Below are 22,064 nucleotides of genomic sequence, written 5' to 3'. Positions count from 1 at the left end.
ATATATAATCCACACTTCATTATGTTGTTAAGCAATGTTCACTAAATTGGTGTTCTAACCTTTTGACATTCAATGTCTGGCATTAAGGTAAGAGCTGTAAATTAAAGGTGTACAGGGAACATAAGCAGAAAGGAGAACTACTTTTCACTGTACACTTTGGTTCTACTTAAAATTGTACCATGTGGTTTTATTCATCATTCAGATTATTAATTAAAATGAGATTGAATGGATTTTTAAAGATTATGTAATGGTCTATGGAAATTCAAATGAAAATGATATACATTTTTAGAAGATATCAGTCATATAATCTTAATTGATGGAGAAAGGATCAAGTAATCTCCACTCTGATTTTTTTTTTTTTTACAAACTTAAACATATTTATAAACAAATTGAGTAGGAGAAGAGCTGTTATTCTAAAAATAATTCCAATGAAAGTAAACCCAGGAATCACAGCTATGTCTCTTGTTTTAAAATCTTTAAAAATATGGCCTAGCTTTTCATAGTGTATTTTCCAGGTCAGCATTCTATGGCTAAAGAAGTATATGGCAAAATATTACCTAGAATCCAAACAAGAACAAGTAACATAGGAATTGGGATTTTTGTATTCCATTTCTTAAAGATGAAACTCTAAAATTACAGATTCATATAAAATGTTTTACCGAAATGCCATGTTTAGGACCTTACATGGATTTATTATAAATTCAACAAAATACTCTGTGCATTACATTGCTAGGATTAATATTCTAAATAATTAAAGGGGTATTACAAAATTCACAATCATTAAAAAAAAAAGACTATTTCCTAACACAGAAAATTAGTTCAGTTAAAAAAACAATAATATGAAAAGAAAACAAAGAGATTCTGGAAAAGTATAGAAGACATAGCCGAGATACTCAAAGACTTCCATGAACAATAACAGGCCATTGCTCAAGCAACCCGGTGACCTCATGTTTTACCTTAAAGTCTGTTTTCCCTTCCTCATTTAAGAAATGACCTTAATTAATATAAAAGTCATTGAAAAAGCCAGACTTAATTAAGGGAAAGAAAAAAAAGAAAACACACCAAAAAGATGCTCAAACTTCAAGAAAAACATCACAGTTAAAATAAAAAGATGAGAAATTGATATCCATTGTTTTATTGACCAAACATGCATACACACTTAAATAATTCAAATATTTAAACTTTCCAACAAATTCGCAAGTACCACTTTAAATGAAATTATTGCAGAATTGATTAAAATATCAATCTTTATATATGACAAGAAACCAGTCCTCTTTTTTAGGATTTGTGTTTTAATGTTTTGAAAACTCGGTGCCTGGGGTACAATTATTTGCTGTTGCATAATAATAACAGCAATAAATGTATATAAGTGCATATAAATTATACCTCTATCACAAGATCTTTTTGGGGCTGATTCTTCAGGATCCTTCTAATGATTATTCAATCTTCTCTTCAACACACTGTGCTAAAGCATGATGAGAGAGTACCTTTCTTTGACAGCACAGTTAACAATTCTAATTCTTCAACCAGCTGTTCTCTGAGGATCCCCCTGTCTTACTCTCATTTTATTTCTTTGTTCTCCATGTTGTTGTTGTACACAAGTTACCCAGACTTTCCACTTTGGTTCCTTTCAATACAGACTTGTTTTGGCTTGACAAGTTATTAGTCATAACCACGTTATAAAAATAAGTATTTTATAAATTCTACATGTTACAATTATATTGTTCTGTACAATCTCCAAATTTTTTCACGGTTCATACATAGAAACTCCTTCCCAGAAGGCTCACTTGGTTTAAGTCTTCATTTATGAAAATGATTCCAGTTTTTTTAGGGAGCTATTTACTATCTAAACATTCTTTATAGAACATTCTTTTAAAAATGTCATCATCTTATTTCAGGTGTGGCATGGGCTAAATGTGATCTATATGCACTGCTTTGTACAACTGTATCCAGACACCTGATTTTCTGGATTTTTGTTGTTGTTGTTGTTTTATTATAAGCCTAAATAAAACAAAACGAAACTCTACTTAACTCTTCCCAATTGCAACTGAGTAGAAAACTTATAAATTTTTTTGGTGAAAGATTTATGTGTAAAAATTTAGCTTTTAAAATTTTTTGTATAGAAAGTAATTCTCACTTCACTATTAGTGTGATATCAAACACAGCAAAGGCCAGAATAGGCCCAATTAGGAGAAAACCATGTGGTACCTTCAAAATGAGATGCTATTTCTCTTTATAAGAACCTTGGAGAATACCTTCTCATTGGTATTAAATGTCTAAATCCTAATTTCATCTGAAACCAGTAGATAACACTTTTCTCCAAATATAACTACTCAAGGTAGTTATATAACTATATAAATAACAGTGTAGCTAAATATATAATTCTACATAAAGAGCTATTACTAAAGAAAGAAAAAGAACAAGAGATAGGAAATTCTAACAAACAAAATGGAGAGGTTCTACAGGCAAATTATTCAGGTATGGATTAGTTCTTTTCTCAGAGCCAACATATACTGCAGAGGGGTTGCTTCTAAGCCACATTTAGTCTGCTTTTATCACTGCACATGTCGAGTTCATTGTTTTCATCAAAGGCACACATAATTCATAGGTAAAGAAAATAAATAAATGGCAAGGCAAAAATGCCCATTTCCAAGTATCAGAGTATTAAATTCATTTCAAAAGATGAAAGCAGGTATCTTTCATTGCATGTTTTTGTTCTTAGAGGAAGAAGGCCAAAAATATGTGATTTTCATATCTGTGCTAACACAGTAGAGCTTTTTCAAAGTCACTGCCAGAAATGCACTGGTTTTCTTACCTGCTTTTTCCATGCTTTAGGTTAAGGATGCCTGCCTCATTATAAACCCTACTGCTTCCCCAGACTTTCTGTAGTCTGGCTTTGCTGTGATTACTGGTCAAAACCTTTAATTACAGTATATAGTTTGTGCAGCTGCCTGGAAATTGGTCTCAGGGTCAGTGGCTCTTCCCGTTCCCCTCTTTCCATTCTTTTGAAGCAATATTGCTGAACTGAAGGCATTGTTCCAGCTTTCTGGTGTGCTCTGTCTGCTGCACATTATGAATAGCTTTGCAATCACTCTAGCAATTGGTTCTTCAACTGCCTTTAGGTTGTCAATTGTAATTCATTGGCTCCAGGCACCTTTTCTCTTTTCATTCTCTTGAGGTCTTTTATTACTTAATTTGCAATAATATTAGGGAATGTCTTCTTCAGACATGTCACTAATGCCTTACTGATTATGAGGCTGGGAGGACAGCTGACTTTCATACATGTGTCTGTTAAAATGTTTCAATATTTCCTTCATCTTTGTCACTTCTGAAGTCAATGTTTACAGCTATTTTATAAGGAATTTTGCTAAATCCTTAAGTCTTCTAACAATTCTCCTTAAGATATTCTTATTGGGGTTAATTTATATTGTTAGTTATAATTATTTTATAATTTTCCAAAGATAGGTTACTCATTTTTATAATAATTAAGCTTTTATATTTGCTTCCTATAATTATGGCCCAGTCTTTTTAATAAATAAAAATTCTAATTTTGAGCTCTATACAATTTAGAAATATTAAACTAAGAGGTAAAGGTCTTTGAATAGAAATCAATGCCTATGTTTTCAGAACCCTTCAAAACCTATAGACATCCTTTCAGAGATTATAGAATAAAGCTTTCAAACTATTCAAAATAAGTCCCAATGCTTCTGCATTAGAGTCAAAAGGAAATTTATTTGAATTTTTAGGAGAAAGAATAAAAACATATCTCTTGATCTATTGAAGAAAAAAAATCTTTAGTGCATTATGTCTCAAATCCCGACTCTGGACAAAATCCAGCAGATTAACCCCTCTCATTAGGCTCAGGCATCCCAGAGCAACTAAGGGTATTTCTAAGCAGACACTATGTAATAATAATAATGATAATAATTATCATAATGATAATAACTAACGCTTATTGTGCTTTTTATCTTCAAAGCACCTTACTGACATTAACTACGTGTCTATTTTCAAATTAATTTAACCCAACAAATGTTTTATTAACTTTGTAAGCTATAGAATGTGTGACTGAGTTTGCTTTTGCAAATGAAAAAAAAAAGTTAATAAAAGGAACTAAAGACCCCCCCCCCCCCAAAAAAAATGGTACTCTATACTTTTGGCTCAAAATCATTCATTACCTTTATTGAATAGGATTAATAAAATACTGACTTTTTTATAAAATAGTGAAATGAAGATGTAAAGAATAACATTGAACACTTGCCACTGAAATCTATATTGCTTCAAAAAGACTAGAAATGAGCCAAATAATATTGTTCAATAAGAGTCTCTACCTTGACTAATTTTGATTCTTTATTATAAAATATATAAACATGTATAAAGAAAAATGTTAAGTATGAGAATTTCTAATATCCAAGTCTCACTAATATAATAAATGATTTTCTCAAAGGCTTAATTTGTTTTTATTAATTTGAATTCATTTCTTTAAAGCCATCTCAACTATGTTCCCATAAAGCTTATTATGTACTACTCTTCATGTGAGAAATATAAATAGTAAACGACAGTTTGCAATGCTAGCAAATGAAATAAGCTCTATACAGTTAAAATGAGCAACTATTAAAAAAATGCATTAAAAGAATTCTGTGAGTCAGAGGAAAATAAGGTGAAATCTGCTTCATAAAGTAACAGCCAACATGAGGTAGATACTATTATCCTCATTCTACATTTTTACAGATGAGGAAATAGAGGCTGAGAGGTTAAAATACTCAATTACTTAAGTCAGTAAGGGACTAGCAGAACCAGAATTCAAGTACAAGAACCCCCAACTCCAAAATCCTTGCCCTGTAAGCACTGCACTATTTATTCAAGAGTCACTATATCTTACTCGGTTCACCACCAAATACTTCAGCAACTATAAATTAAAAGATTAATCAGTGATGACATTTCTTCCACATATTTTGTTTACTACTACAGGAAGAATTGCCTTGAGAGAAGACAAAATAGTATATTTCTAGGAGCTAACTCTTAGAAATCTTAATCCTATTTCACATGCCAGGTGATCTTGATGTTTACCCTTGGACCATACTTTGAGAAACACAGCTCTAGATAAATAGATAGAACTGTCCCCCCTCATCTATAGGGATTCGTCCCAAAACCCCCAGTGGATGCCTGAAACCACAAATAGTACCAAACCCTATACATACTGTTTTTTCCTATATATACATTCCTGTGATAAAGTTTAATTTATAAATTAGGCACAGTAAGAGATTAATAATAACTAATAATAACAGAATAATTAGAACAATTTGCTATAATAAAAGTATTTAATACCTGAAAAAAAAAAAAAAAAGAATTCATGATCAAGATGACCTGCCACTTTCTATGTGGAATTTTGTGAGGAAAATAGTAACTAATTATACTATTACAAAAGAACCACTAGTGGATACACACAAATGTAAGTACATAAAAATACATAAAAACAAATATTTGTAAATATGGCAAGTAACAGATCAAAACTTTTATGAACTATTAACAAGGTCAGAATGGTGAGGATTTTTCAAAGATGTTATTCCTGAGCAATATTCAAAGATCTGGAAGAAAAGGAAAATTTTTATATTCAAGGATAGAAACAGATGAGTTGGACTGAGTAAAGACAGGGGACAGAAATCTGGATAAAGTCGATGGCATAAGGCCAGGAGGAAATCAAGCATGAAAAGACCCAGAAGTAGTTATTCCTTCAAACAACATATATCGAGTAGAGAGACATAAACAAGTCGTAATTCCTGTCCTTCAAGGAGCTTACAGTCTTAAGGGGTAGACAAAAAAGTTAACAGGCAATTAATTTTAATAGTATGATTTGGATAAACCTAAGGTGCCAAGGGAAATCAGAAAGGGGCACCTAACTGTGCCACAGACATTCAGGATGTGACACAATCTTGAGGTGGTTTTCCCAGGGAAGTAGGAACAGTGGGTGGTAGCTAGGCATAAGTGAGAAAAGAAGAAGGAATCCAATTATGAAGCACATTAATGTTTAAGATCTGTGGAGTTCCGTCTGACTCCAGAAGGAATTAGAAAATAGTAGTTTTTAATATGGGTACCATGTAAAGTAGGAAGTTTGTTCTTTCTGGTATGTGCTGAGAAACAGGCAGGAAGAGGCAAATCTGAGGATGTAAATGGAAAGGGCAGAGAAGTACTGCAGAGTCAGACGAAGGAGAAGAGGACGATGAAAACATCTGCACACAGAAAATAAACAAAGGTCAGACCAGAAAACAGGTTCAAAACTTCCCACCTTTACACAAAATGGAGATCTGTCTATACTGAACACAGGAGGGAAGTGGAAAGGACTGGGGGTTTTATAACATAATGGATTCTGTTTTGGAGCATGCACTGTCATGTTTTGAAACGTATTTCTTGGTGACCTCATCTAAGTATGTAATAAAATGGACCTTTCTTTTGTTACATATTTGTTAATGGGATGTTTTACAGGTTTTCAGTGGCCATGACACACTCTCATCATGTTACCTAGTGGATACAAGAAACAGAAGGACAGAGGGAAGAATGTCGAGATCAAGGTGAAGATGTGTAGAATCAAGGAAATCAAGTAATCAAATTAATTTCCCCAAGGAATGCATATGAAAAGAAAAAATCTTGAATGAATGTATAGTAAATAAAAGTTTCTGGCTATCGTAGTACTCTCAGCTTTTAAATTGCTCTTTAAAATGCACTTAGTACATTGACATTTTTGTAACTAATCAAATGATTGCTAATTCAACTTTTCTTATAGATTAGTAAACATTTTCAAAAAATAACTGAATCATTCAGTGGAAGACTGACTTTGAAACCCTTTCATTGTTTCCCCAGGATTTAATTTTAATAATGTGGAGGACATCTGTAAGGAATGGATAACAAATAACTTCTATTTCTTATATTGTTTTAGAATAAGTATATGTCCCATAAGGGAGTTTTCGGAATGGTCACACCATAGGTATGTACATGCTGTATGTGAAATCAAATCAGTATTCTAAAATGCTGCCAAGGGGCAGGTCAAGATACTTGGAAAACTCTTAAGATTTAAAGTATACGATGCTTACTTCCCAGTAAGTATTTTACAAACACACGTACATTTCTCTCCTTATACAAAAAGTGAGATTAAGTCAAGCTAGGTATTTTATGTGACTCTATCAGTGTGTTGCATTTTTAAATAAAAGATTTGACAAGTAAAATCAGAGAAGATATTTCTTACTTCACAGAGCTACCAAAAAAGAACCAATCAGTTGTCATGAGATATAAATATAAAACAAAAAATTTAAACTAGAGGTTTATTATTGGTGATACACATTAAGAAGAAAAAAAGTACACAATGAGGAATAACATGAATAAAAATTAAAAATAAATGTGGTAGCTAACTGCCATAAATGTGCTAGCACATTCTTCCAGAAGATATACACAAATTAGAAAATGAAAACAAAACTATTCGTGACACACTGAATATTGAATGCACTGTTCAAAAAAAGCTGAATACTTAAACAAAACATGGTCTAAAAAAACAGTAATGTTTGCATCATTACAAAAATACTTGCAAATACTCTTCTCGCATTTGCATTCTATTCTTTTCAAGTAAAACAAAAAGTTCTATGTGCATCATAACAAACTGAATTACAATTGCATGAAAACAGAAACTGTCTGATCACAAATTTTAACTTTAATATTGAAACTCTAATTTAGATGCAGAATTTTCCTGTACTGTAATTAAAGAGCCAATAAACCAATATCATCATTGGGCCTTATAACTCTGCTTCCAGAATCTGTTATACAGTTATCATATCTCTCAACTAATATTTGCTTTAGTAGAATATATTTATTTACTCAGTACTTTTAGTGTAGTATTTCTGAAAAAGTTAAATACTTTTAGAGGAAGGAGATGGATAAACATCAAATCAGATGAGACTGCTAAAAATATGACTCAAGCTAACAAATGTGTCATTTTATATGACATGCTAATACTCAATAAAATGAAAATAAGATTTTAAAAAGACAGGAGGTAAAAGAATCACAATCAGCAACTATGTAGAAAGAAAATTGGATTACATTTATTGGCTGCTATTTCAACTTAACTTCTCATAAAATCCTCCTGATCTATTAAATAACTTCAGAACTGAAGTATGCTCTCCTATGGGAGTTGTAAAACAAATTAGATACAATTACAATTCAATACAAACAAAAAGCCAACCTCTTTACCCGTAAGATTTCTCATTTTATAACTTTATCATTTAAATCAGGCCAGATTTTTCTGTAATGTGTCAAGTAAGCCACTTGGCATAATTATGGACTTTTCTAGTGTGTTTTCTATAGAGAAAAATAGTTGATATGAATAAATTCTGGAAAACTGTGGTAACTACACCTCTCCAAAGTGAATACAACAAACATCTGTTGCAAAAACTGCTTAGCTTTCAGAGAGTACATAAAGGATGTTCTTTTTCCCCAGTATTTGCTTTTTTTTTTTTTTTTTTTAACCCTGAATTTGTTTAAAAAAAAAGAACAAAGAAAAGAAAAAAGGAAAAGAAAGGAAGAACTACATGTTTCCACTATCAATTCTCAAGACACAAAGTCTTAAAAGTCTGGTAAATTTAACACAAGGGAATAAAAAATCCAGTATATTACAGAAAGGGAAACTATGCCATGTACAAGATTCCACTTGCTTCTGAAAGGACACCAAAATAACTGGGCAGGTTGCCCTCTGCCTGTGGGTTCCAGAGTAATTTCAACCCCTGTCGTCCTTTCTTAACATAGCGCTTGACAAAAACACATCAACACTCGTAGGGAGGGGACTAAATATTTAATTTTCTGAGGACTTTTATCCTCTGTTGGAATCCCAGGGATAATTCTGCTTTCTCCTCTAGGCTTCACTGTCTCCATCCACTTCAACAGTATTCTCATTCCTTGATTAAGCAAATTAATTCCAAGTTTTATTCCAGCGAAGGATAAATAATGGTATGTTTTCTTCACAAAGCATAAAATGTAGTAATTTTCAATGGAGAAAGGGGAAGGATCAATAAGCCTTTCCAACTCATCTTTTCTTAACTGCACTCAAGAGTGGTTCAGTACTTTCTGGTAAACTGAATGCAACTTCCTTGATTCTTAAAGAACAGAATCTTGGGGCTCAGTGGTAGAGCCCTTGCCTAGCATGTGTGAGGCACTGGGTTTGATTCTCAGCACCACACATAAATAAATAAAATGAAGGTCCATCAACGACTAAAAAAACATTTTAAAAAAAGAACAAAATCTTGCCTAAAATGCGCAGATATTTTGCAGAGCAAAACATGATCTTTTTAGCATTTGGAAATTTCAAAGTATACACAAATGAACAGGTGCAAATTAAATGTTTACAAGCGATAGGGCAGAGAACACGTAATACCTTCATGAAAGAAAGAATAATAAAAAGATGACCACATCTAAATACATTACAACTAACATATGACTTTGTTCACTTTTCAATTTTCTACCCAAGCCTGGTCCCAACCAGTTTGGGGTTATTTTTATACAACACTGAAGATTCAATTTCACAACTCCATTTTATTGCTAACAATAATATAGTGATTTAATTCTCACAATGTTACTGAGAGTATTTCAATAGGGTCTTATGACACCAGACAGAGAAATTTCTCTGCCATCAAAAAATAAGAGAGAGGGGAAACTTCTTTTCCTTTTGGGTCAAAGTAAGCATAAATACTTCATTACGCCTCCATGCAATTCAAGACTTGCAACAGCATTCATTTGTGTATTCTAACAAAGTAATCTAAAGTGGCTAACACACACCTGTATGGTACGTACTTACAGAACCATAGGAAAAATGCTTTACCATCTTCAAAATGGTACTATACAAATTCCATTATATGAAAAAATTTTAAGGAAAATTGAAATTGATACAGATGAAAAAGATAATCAAGTGTCATCCTCTAGCACATACAAATTTAGAATAATTTTCAAACCATACTTATGATCTTCTATATTTATGGCCATCTATCTTACTAAAAGATAAATCACCAAAAGTGAGGAGATATTTGCTCTTTTCCTACAAGTTACTCAGCAAACACACACACAAAGAATACTCAGAAGCAATTAATTGCTAAAAGCTTCCTTTACTCAATGTGACAGTCTTTAATTCCTATGAGTCATATATTCAGTTTAAATAACACATCTGTCTCAATAATATGATGTCTAAGGAAAACACATAGTTTCTATAATTTCAAAGCAAAAAGAAAAGAAAATCTCTTGTCAAATATTCATCTAACTTGAATAAAGTCACCTGAAATGGTACTTTCATCATGTCTATCTCAGATTTCATAATTCTCAGACTTCATACTAATATATGCATTATATACTTCATATATTCAAATGCAACATATTGTCTCTCTGTATTCTGCAATACACACATATGTAATATTTCCCATAATGACTATCAGAACAACAATATATTTTCAGCAAAGCACCTTATAATTATAAACTAAGGTAATATCCATAGCAACCCATCACTGCACATGATTATAACCATTCTACAGATAGAAAAGCAGTTGGCATAAAGTTAGATTTATCTAAGATCTTAGGGTAGGCATGATAGAAAGGTACCACAATCACAATGCTGAAGATCTGTACAATAATCCCTCTCTGATACTATTTTTAGAGTTATTTTTTACTTTAATTACTATTATCTATATTATATTTTCCAAAATCTATACAGAAAAAAAGGTGCTAAGTAGTTAATGCTGAATGAGGCAACTAAAGATAGACAAGAAAACTAATAATTGAAATCCTTGCCTTCTTTATTATTTTTCTAAAACAAATGAAAACTTCCTATATATGGTCATCTTCTACTTAGTACTTCAAACTACAAAGTAAATTACCTAAATTAATCCCAGTCACTTAAAATAATTTGTATTATTCCCATTTTATAGATGAGAAACCAGATACCAGAACAAAGCTATTAGCCATGGGTCACACTCTAAATGTGAGAAAGGTCTGGAATTAAAACATGAGATGTTCTTTGCTCATTTTTCAGACTAAAAGGTAATGACATTCCTATTAATCATCTTATTCCAAAGTCACTTAAGGATGCACACAGTTTTCTGAAGGAGAGGGGGAAATATATCCTAAAAGTTACAGGTGTAAAGAACACATCAAGACTTTTGATTTCATTATACTTAGCTTATATAACTCATTGTAATTTAAGTTTTAGAAACTATTCATATATCTTATTACTTTAGTACCATGAATCAAATCAGAAGTTTGGCTCAGTGAGACACTATTTGCCCAGAAGAGTCTTGTGTTTTCATAGGAGAGATACAAACTAGGAAATAAAATTAGATAAGGAAAATAAAGAGTGGTCCACATTAAAAGGTATTTGGTGGCATGGAACTCACAAGATAAAACATCAGTTTTCAGCCTGGCTGATTACAGAATAGGACCCACTGCTCCTAGTCAACAGCAAGCATTGCAGAGGAGCAAAAACATGACATTTAAGGGCAAGTGATGCCCATTTCTTGAAACACCAGAGGAGAGCAGAAGGAATTATGTCAGCAGGTTAGATAAAGTTAAGTGATCAGAACATCTTTAGTTATATGCATCTTTTCAGATTCCAATGTGACAGCAGTAGTCCAACAAACAAGGTAGACAAAGGGTTGCCATGACAATGAGACATACCTCTTGTACTGAGCGAGCCGCTGGCTTGTCTTGATGATTGGCCAATATTAAAAAGGGTAAAGTGCATAACTGTGGGTGCTGAAGAGCTGAGTGCAGTTCATTTCTAGCAGTTTCTAAATCGTCCTCTGAAGAGGCACTGTCTAATACAAATATTACCCCTTGAGATCCTTGGTAGTAACGGCTCCAGTATTTCCGGATATTATCAGCCCCTGTCACAAAAAGAAAAAAAAAATTTTTTTTTTTCCTTTTTAAGAATAGCTTCCAGAAACTGAATAATGCTCCTATTAGTATTTCCTATTGGAAAGCAACATATCTTTTCAAAATTAAGTTATGAAAGGCTATGGTATGGAATAGAACAGGAATCTAGAAAAGACAGAGGTTGTGATGGATGAGAACAAAGGCCTACAGCCAACAGGCAGATGTGGCTAACAGAATGCTAATGTTTAAGTCATTCTGGCACTTCCATATCAAAAGACGTGAGGAAGAACCAGGATAGTACTTCTTAGACTTCAAGTGAAAAGAATGTTCTCTGACTCTGCTTCATATTCCTAAGTGAACTATACTCTCCACAAGTTGGGAATGGCCCTAACTCAGAAAGCAGATGCTCCCCAAGGCATCCTTCTGCACCATGTACATCTATACCATTATTATTGGTGATATTTCCTAACAGCACTGTGCTATAGTTTGAGGTATCCCCCAAGTTTCAGGCGTTGGAAACCTAATCTTCAAATCGTGTGTTGGTGATATCTGGACATGGGCCTTTCAGACATAAGTAGAATCAGATGAGATCAAAAGATTGGATTAGTAGGTTTATAAAAAGAGAAAGGGGGACCCAAGCCTCATGTCCCTTTCACCACATCATCCTTCTACCACATCATGACACAGCAAGACCCTCACCAGATGTGGACCTTTGACCTTGGACTTCCCTGTCTCCAGAACTGTAATAAATAAATTTCATTTCCTTATAAATTACCCAGTCTGTGGCATTCTGTTAATAGCAACAGAAAGTAGACTAAGACAAACTCCTGGCTGGGCTGCTGGCTGGCTTGTTTAATTCCATCCAGAGAGTTATTAGTACAATAACTTTATGTGTCAAAGTGCTGAAATTTGTGAACAACTAAAATCTTGGCCTTTGGTATATTTATATAAATTCATTAGGGTTCATGGGGAAGAATAAAAGGCAATGAGCACACTCATGGGCTCAATGATATGAGGTGTTCATAAGAAGAGACACTGAGTTCTCATCAGGCAGGACATATCTTACAACATGTCTTATGTCTCTAACATTCAGCGCAACGTATAACTCAAAAGTCTAATGCAATAATGAGAAGAAAGAGGAATGAGGAAACAAAATTAATTAAGCTTTATGAGTCTAGAGACTAGAAGGAATTTTAGAGATTTTCCTGTCCAATACTCTGAGGAAACTGAGGCTGAGGAGGCGAGATGAGTGACAGTATCATGTTTGTCTAAGTAAATCACAACATCAGGATTTGCATCTGAGTTGGACAACCTACCCAGAAAGGGTATGGGCATTTCCCATTACATCGTGATGACTGCTTTTTTATGACACTGACAGGTGAAGGGGATGGGTAATTTGTGTGGTGTGTGGTGTGTGTATGTGGGGGGTGGGTATCATTGGATACATAACAAAAATAAGATAAAGGAATTTTACCAATTTTCTGCATGTAAGTTCTAATCAGTAACTATTTTAGTCATTTGTTGAACATTTATCTCCCGTGTCCAACATAGTGTAAATAAATGTCAGGGATCCAAACAGTGGAGTCTAAGTTAGTGTGCACTGGCTGACAAAAACCACTTCTGGGTATTTCTTCCCAACTCTGTGTTCAATGATTTCATATAAGTAATTTGAAATTGCCAGGATGGAAGTATTTTTACCATGGAAATCATCAAATGCTACCTATCAGGTCTCTTCCTTCTGTGGAGAGCCAATACACTACTGGATAACACCAGGAAGCTCATATTTTCTGGGAGAAACAACAACAACAAAAAATATATATATAATTTACATATACACATATATTTTAAACAAAAGAAAAGATGAAGAAGGAAATAATGGAGGAAAGATTCATATATTAGAAAGAAGAGAGACAGCTGAAGGAAGAGAAAAGGAGAAGGACAGAAGTGAAAACAAATGAGAATAGTAGCTCTCGGTTTCAAGGCATGCACTGTGTACAGGGTGGCTTGTCAAGGACTTTTCAATGAGAAAACTCCGATTTTAATATAGTTCCTAAAGGGCTATCCTAGAGGTACTCATTAGGGAGAAGGACATGAAATAACTCACCCGAAGTGAAGAAAATAATTTAAAAGATTACTATCAGTAACAAAATGGCTACTGGTTATCAAAGACTTCTTACATTCCAGGCACAGTGCTGTTTTAGAAAGAATATCTCATATAATTCTTACAATTGGGGGAGGGAAGTGTAACTGACTGAGACTTTGAAAGCAACTTTTAGAACCTAAAATGTGGGATATTCACCATTACATTATGCTGAAATAAGTAGGTAGGTAAGCGCGTCAGGGGCATTTATTTGACGTTGAGTAACCTAAATGTGCAAAGACAAGGGATATGAACAGGGTTGATGTATATCAGCAAAGGTCCAACTGAGAAAACAAAACAAAATTAAAGAGAGGCAATTTAAACCAGAGATTATTTAATAAGGAAATTGGTTACATAAGTGCTGGTGAAACTAGGGAAAGAACAGGGGTACCAAGATTAGCAACATCTTAGTTCAGGTTCCCCAGAAGCAGGGCCTGAGATGATGTTTCATATGACCTGATTATAGACGGAGTGTTGTCAGGAGAAACCAGGAGTGGAAGAGGTAAGCTAGAATGGGTTAAGAATTTTGGCAAATGTAGTTTCAGACATCTAGTTTTAACTTGATTCAATGAGGAAATCTGGAGCTTGGACTGAACCACAGAAGTTGTCCAGTCCAGAGGTTAGGAAGCTGGGCTATTATAACCCTGTATAGTCACTGGCTACAAGCCACCACTGAAGAACAGGAGGGCGTTGGAGCCTGATCTCATAATCTCCCAGACATATTTGGTTGAAGCAATTACTGTCAGCCAAGAGCAGTTCTCTAGAGAAGGGTACAGGTGTGAGTCATTAGCAGCTAATACCCACAGCAGCTGGGAGATGGATTCACTGGCCCAGTAAAGGAGATCTGGGTAGGATACCCACAGCATCTGCTGCAAGCTACATCCAGACATTATCCATATGCTAGAGAGCCATCCATAAGCTTGAGGGACAAAAGTGGAAGCCGTGATACCCAGAGATAATTACTTAAACCAACAAAATAATGTGTGCATATGTATCCACACACAAATTTGCCACAAATTTTACTAACATCCTTTTATAAAAGATGCAAAACACAATTTTCATATAAGAATATATGCAACATGCTTTATTATAAATTCCATAGAGTCAATTAATGCTTACAGAATGCTCTTCTTGTCCATAGACAATCGCAGGTTGCAACTGACTAACTCCTGTGGTTTGGGCAGTGACTGGTGGTTGTTCTCAGTGGTTTTCTTTTTTTTTCTTTTTTCTTATTTTTGTTTTTTTAACATGTATTAAACTCATTTACCCATGACAGTCTGGTGAACTAGGTGCTCACAGTTCATCAACAATGAGGCCAAGACAAAATGATTACAGGAACTGCCCAAGGTTACACAGCTAAAAATACATTTAGGTCCAATGTGATTGAAGTAGAGAAATCATTGATAAGCTAAATAAAGAATGTACTGTGACATAAGCTGGGGTTGGGAGGGGACCTGTTAGAGCAAAAGATACTTAAATGCCTGTATATAATGTCCAGTATGGGAATATGCCCAAGAAAATATTTCTCAACTCATTGATGAATAGTTATTCCTTCCAAGTCATTGAGGTAGAACCTAAAGAGAGATTTAGCATCATTCACATTAGCTCAAACTATCAAATCCTGTGAAGTTGTATTAATCACAAGGAGACCTGTAAATCTATCAGAAGGAACAAATAGAGCCACATAGTACATGGCATACAGGGAGTCAAGTATAAAGAAACTACTGGTTACGTGTTTGAGGATTTGTCCATTAGAAAACATCTGGGACACAATGAAAATTCCACAGATGCCATTGTCTCTTCTAGTGAGAAACTGCATTTTTATTTGTCACACTGAGGAATACATAAAGTGCCTGAAAATAGTGAGATAAAATGCCAGCAAACCCAACAACCATATTGGTGGATGAAACAAACTCAAAGAGAAATACAACTACTTAAAAAAATACTATAACATAATAAATGAAATTATTAATAATCTAAAGACCCTTTTCTTTCATCTCTAGCAGCAAAATTTTCTGCCCAATCTTAGTATTTCAAACTTTCTTCACAAGCACTGAATTTGGAATTCTAAATTCCAATCCATCCTGCTGCCAGTGGCTTTAGTCAGTGGCAGCCTGATCACAGTGGGGTCAAGGAAACCAGCTACGAGGGCAAGGACAGCATACAGGGGTTCAGTCCTGATTAGAAGACCAGAGTTTAGTCACCAGATTAAAATGAGAAGTGGCTGTGTCATTAACCCAGCTGCCTGATGGGGGAGGCTATGGACACCTGTCCAATGCTGACATCCTAACCTTCCTAACCCACACACCAAATAAATCCAAAAGGAGTAACAAACACAGGAGATGCCATGAAATACAGCCTGGGGCTACTCTTATCTAATGACTAAAACTGCATGCTCTGTGTCACTTAAATTAGCATTGTTACATTAAAGACAGATACCAAATTCAAACCTGGTCTATGTTTTGTACTCTTAGATTAAAAACAAGGGGAAGTCTGGATAGTAGAGGAGCTGGATAGGACATGTGGACGAGATCGGGCGTTCAAGGTACTGTGGTGGTAGAATGGATAGGACATTTGGGTGTTCCTAAATGTCCTTGTTACTCCAGGTCCAATACTGCCTTACTAAAAATTCTAAGGAATTCTCGGGAATCTAAGAACTCATTCTGAGTCAACCAGGAGAGCCAGATTCAAGGTACTACCCAATAAAAGTAGAGGGAAAAGACAAGAGCATAACATGCTCTGGTTGTGTATGTTCACTTCTATGGCACATCATGGCTGGTAACAATGATCACTCATCATTCACTAAGTCATTCATCTAACAGATAGGCACTAAACACCTGGCACCATCCTAAGTACTGTGGATGCAGCACTAAACAAAACAGACAGAAATTCCAGTCTTTATACTACTCACAGCAGAGCCAGTCTACCATTATAGAAACTAATGACACTTGTTTTCTCTCTTGCAGCAATATGGACATAGGGTTCACTTCTGGTCAACTGGGATATAATAAAGGGCTATGGGAAGTTTCTGGAAAAGATTTTGCTTCTCAATAAGCTTTTAGATTTCTTTGGGTGATAAGATTATGCTTTGAACAGCATTAGCCTTGTAGTAACCTTGACAGAGACATACCTACACACTGAGGTGTTCAAAGAAGAAGACAGCAAGTCTGGATCTTTGAGAACACTGCTGAGCTGCAAATCTATCCCCCTGCCTATAAGGACTCTAATATGTGAGCATAGTAAATACCCATCATTCAAGTCAATTTTAGAAGATTATTTTGTTTATTTGCAACCAAAGAGATGCTAAGTTTCCTCATGTTAAATTTGAAAGTCTCTGAACAGTTCCTTAAAAGCTGTTCTTTGAAAAATAGAACCAATGAATTTAAAAATGGAAATATTCAGAAGTCAGTAATGAAAGCAGTTACTCGATGTTTTCCCTATGAAACATCTGATTTCCAGACTAGCACTGTCCAGTTGGAATTTCTACAATGATAAGATCATTCTACATCTGTGCTTTCCAATATGGTAGCCATTACCCACATGTGGCTAGTGAACACTGCCACTCTAGATATTTCCATAACTGCTGACATGACAGACTGTTAGAAACCACTGCAACAGAAGTAGTTACAGAGATTCAGCCTGTTTCAGAAAGGAAGAACACAAAGCTTTGGTCATATAGGAAGGGCTGCAATCAGCCCATCCAGAGATGGCTTCTCAGAGGGCAACTGCCAAAGGACTATGCTGTAGGCTGCCCTGACCACTCAGCAATCTGTGGTAGCATAAAGAGTCAGGATGAGCATAGTCATATCACCTCCTCTTTCCATCCTCTTAACACCAGCTTAAGAAATTAAAAGGAAGTAAGAATAATTTTCCTCTGGAAAACTAAATGGGATTGGATACTCATTAATGGAGCCCAATTTGGAAAACTTGAACTATAGATGGGTCTTCGAATCCTAGTGAACAGTGTAGTTTTAGAGCACAGATTACCTCAGTAGTACTACTTTAAGAGGGAGCATATCCAACATGGGGAGTAATGTCCAAAGAATAAGAGAACAAGGAGAAGGGAGAAAAATAATAATTTTAAACTTTTTCACTCTTTTCATCTATCAAACCCCCAGTATTTGATTGGTGAGTTCATTCTTTTGTCTTTTATACAATAGCCTCATTTAATCTGTTTTTAAAAACTGAAATACTAAGAATTCATGAATACTAAGACATACATATGGAAACTCAAACTTCTTTGCACACTTGCCCACCTATACACATGCAATAACCAGAATAAAGGAAAGTAAATGAAGCCTCTCTAAATGGAAAACAAAGTATAAAAATGTGAAGAATTACAGTCAAATGCTCTAAAAAGAGGCGTATGTCTTATTTTGCTTTTCAAAGTCAAAAAACAGTTTATACTAGATAATGACAGGGTTCTTAGAAATGGGAACTGATAAGTTCTTTATGAAAAACATATTCAGTTTGCAAGGCCAAAGTGAACCCCCCTAAACAGTGGATAATCACTGAGCTGGAGAAGACCCAGTCCCCAGAACCACAGTGACATCTGCAGTGACACGTCCACAGGAATAACACTTCACACCTAATCTAACTACCTAAGAGGCTTACAAACAACACCCCCTTTAACCCTTTAGACTCTATTTTCCTCACTTAACGGGTGAAGTACCTGGGACAGAAGAGACACACTTTCAGTAGGTGGCAGATTTATGACTTAAACTTTGGATGCTCTGATTCCCAAGACTATGTGGTTAGTTCCCAATATAAGGGGCTGATTTTCAAAGAATGTGAGAGACTGATGAAATGGAAATCGATGAAATGTTCTATGTGAATGCATGTGTAAAAAATGTGCCCACAGGCTTTAAAGAATGGTTAAGAATCATATTGGAGAGAAAAGGAATTCCAATGAGAGGGAGAGAGGGACAGCAGAGTTCATAAGCTAGGAAAAAAATCAGGACTCAGTGGGTAGCAGGCCACAGTGAAGAGAATGCAAATGTAATATGAAACATGAGTTCATGACAAGTGAATGGCTAGTGTAAAGATAGAACACAGATAGCTTTGTAGGCCAGGCAATGTCTGGCTTAGATTCAACAGTTAATGGAGAATTACTATAGAGCCCTAAGGAATACCACCTGGGTTGGTCTCGTCTTGCTTAAGGACCTTGTCCACTACTCACCACTTGTTGGGACTTAGGTTGAACAGTCCCACCTACCCATACCTCAGCTTCCTCCAGGCCCAACCTGCCAAGACTCCAGAATTCACAAACCTTGAGAATGGATAAACACACTACACACTCTTGCATGTGTGGCTAACTGCATAACCTAAAAAAGATGAGCTCATTAAGGAATGCCTACATGTACTAGAAATCTGCATGAGAAACTACTGTGTGGAAAGAAGATAAAAATTCTCCCTTCTCCCAAAGGCTAGAAACTAGTCCACAAAGGAACTATATAAACAAATAGCTTCTGCCTTTCTTTTGGATTTGCCCAGTATAAATGGCTTGAGAGGTGAATACAGGAAACACTAGCTGCAGAACGGGGGATGTGAGCCAGAGAAAGAGATAATACACAAAAGAAGGGTTATCAAGCCAGAAATCAGTGTGGGTAACTAGAGTTTAATCCTGCTATAACTCTGGAAGCCAGCCCAGAACAGATACTGGGGTGAAGGAGTCAGGTCTTATCTGCCTATCTCTCCTCCATGCTTCCATTAGCTGGTTGGTTGAGGGCGTTTGAGGAGGGCAGGCATTAGTTTCCCAGCACTTATGACTTGTCCAAGGCACTCAGGTAAAGAAGAATCCAGCTGCCAGAGAAAAGATGCCAGACAAAGAATCCAAAGTATAGGCAGTCAGGAGGCAGTTTGATGCCCATGGAAGTGGGGTTATGGCAGGACACCAAGAGGGCCCCCCAGTTACATAGAGAACAACATATAAGCATCAAAATCCATCTGATTAGCTGATGGCTCAGCAGCAGACAACACAAAAATACAATCATTATCATGAAGAAGTAAGAACCAAGGCTTGGTTTACATAACATCCATATACATCAGGGCAGAAGACAGCCAGTATGTCTTCTAAAATCAAGGAACAACTCTCAAAGTATGGCTTTTGAGAACTTTCAGGAGACCCAGGAATTCAAAACTATGTTTATAACTATACTAAGACATCATTTGCTATTTTCACTGTGCTGACATTTTCAATGACACTACAAAAGCAAAGGTGAGTAAAACCATGGGGGGCATTGCATGTACACAGACACCAACATTAATGAGCAGCTACTATTTTCTTAACTACTACACAATTGCAGGGGAAGAAAAAAGTCAGTTTCATCTATGAGTAGACTTAAACAGTAAAGGTTATTAGTTCCATTGACTTAGCTCTAAACACATCTCTTAATATATTCTGAATAATGACACAGAAAGTATGGAGAAAGCATTTTTGCTACAGACCAAAGTAGATAGTTGTTTTGAGAATAAATTTATACAACTGAGTTGTACTTAAACCAGTTGCTTTTTTCTTTTCAAAAAATTCCATTTTTACTTGGAATTTCAACTGACAATCTGATTTTCCAGACTTGAGTATTAGAATAGACATTTTCTCAAAGATGAATGTGTATGCCTGTCACTTCAAGGAAAACAATTGATAGTATTTGTTGTCGATAAAACAATTGATAAAATTTGTTTTCAGGCAAAAGCAAGGATTTTGGAAAACTCATTACTGCCACTTGTGAGCCTGACAGCTTCTCAACGGAGATCGCTGGTAATATTAACAGACAGATAAGTATAATGCAACATGTCAACATCTGGAAGATCTACATGACTCAAGAATCAACACATATTATGGATGTCTGTGTTACTGAAAACACAATTTTACATCAGTACCTTCATCATGTTCTAACAATCATACTTGAGGACTATACCTGCATTCTGACATCTGTTTGCCTGCACTGTGTTTCACAAGCTCATCACCTTCCAAAAAACCAGTTCAAGTTCTGTCATCAATATACCAACAACTTGCCTAGAAAAGTATCTCAAATTATATCACTGTTCTGCTAAAAAAAAAAATTAAACATCTATACTTGAAGTTCCAAAATTTCGTGATCTAGCATTTATGGTTTGCCATGATCTGGCTCCACTGTGCCATTTCTATGGCATTTCCCTATTGGTGTCTTTGTACATTCCCCAAATGCAACTGACTTCTTGCCCTCCAGGACCAGACCTGCGTGGTTTTGTTGTTGTTGTTTGTTTTGGTTTGGTTTTTGGTACCAGGAATTGAATCCAGGGGTGCTTAATCACTGAGCCACATCTCCAGTCCTTCTTCTTACTTAAAAAAAAAGAAAAAAAGAAAAAAAAAGTTCAATTTTGAGACAGAACCTTGCTAATTTACTTAGGGCCTTGCTAAGTTGCTGAGGCTGGCTTTGAACTTGCAAACCTCCTGCCTCAGCCACCCAAGCTGCTGGGATTATAGGCATACGTCACCACAACCAGCCAGATCTGTTTTTCACCCTCCTGCATATGGTCTTGTGTATCTTTTGCCTGAAGTCCCTACCATGTCAGTTTTCTCAGTTCTTCAACACTGGAACTACTAAATGCTCTTCAAGAGCCAGATCAAGTGTCACCTACTCCACCAAGCCTTTTCCAATCTTCCAGTAAATCTTAGAAGCAGTCTATTTCTCTTGGTTCTCTGCTCATACCATTTTTCACCCTGCAACACAGTCATCTAAATTCATTTATCATCTTCTTGATTCAACTGAAAGAGAGACATATGGAAGTTCTGTGCGTTTGTGTGTGGTTCTTCTCCATATCCAAATACATCTAAAACAAAGTTTTATACATAATGAGAAGTCAACAAATATTTTTTGGTGAATTAACTGTGTATTTATTCAGATTTCTTATATGCAGAACATACCCAAGTCATTTTATGGTATACAAAAAAACCCTTCTTTGGGGTTGATGGTACTAGTTTGTTGAAGTACAGTGTTTAATATGTAATTTTTATGTTTGGCACACATCCAGTTTTGCAAGGAATCTTTCACTC

At 35.3% G+C, this 22,064-nt stretch overlaps 1 protein-coding gene across 7 annotated transcripts in view; it reads right to left on the bottom strand.

The window, feature by feature from the left end:
- Positions 1 to 22,064, bottom strand: part of ARL15 (ARF like GTPase 15) — a 387,266-nt gene that overhangs the window by 185,031 nt on the left and 180,171 nt on the right. For all 7 annotated transcript variants that reach the window (XM_079143490.1, XM_079143488.1, XM_079143486.1 and 4 more), the window contains one exon: positions 11,692 to 11,900. In XM_079143490.1, the coding sequence (XP_078999616.1) occupies positions 11,692 to 11,900 (209 nt within the window). The remainder of the gene's footprint in view (positions 1 to 11,691; positions 11,901 to 22,064) is intronic.

Source organism: Sciurus vulgaris (genome assembly GCF_902686455.1).
Source record: "Sciurus vulgaris genome assembly, chromosome: 6".
Classification (NCBI taxonomy): Eukaryota; Metazoa; Chordata; class Mammalia; order Rodentia; family Sciuridae; genus Sciurus; species Sciurus vulgaris.
Note: the sequence above shows the minus strand (reverse complement) of the source record. Positions and strands in the feature narration are given on the sequence as shown.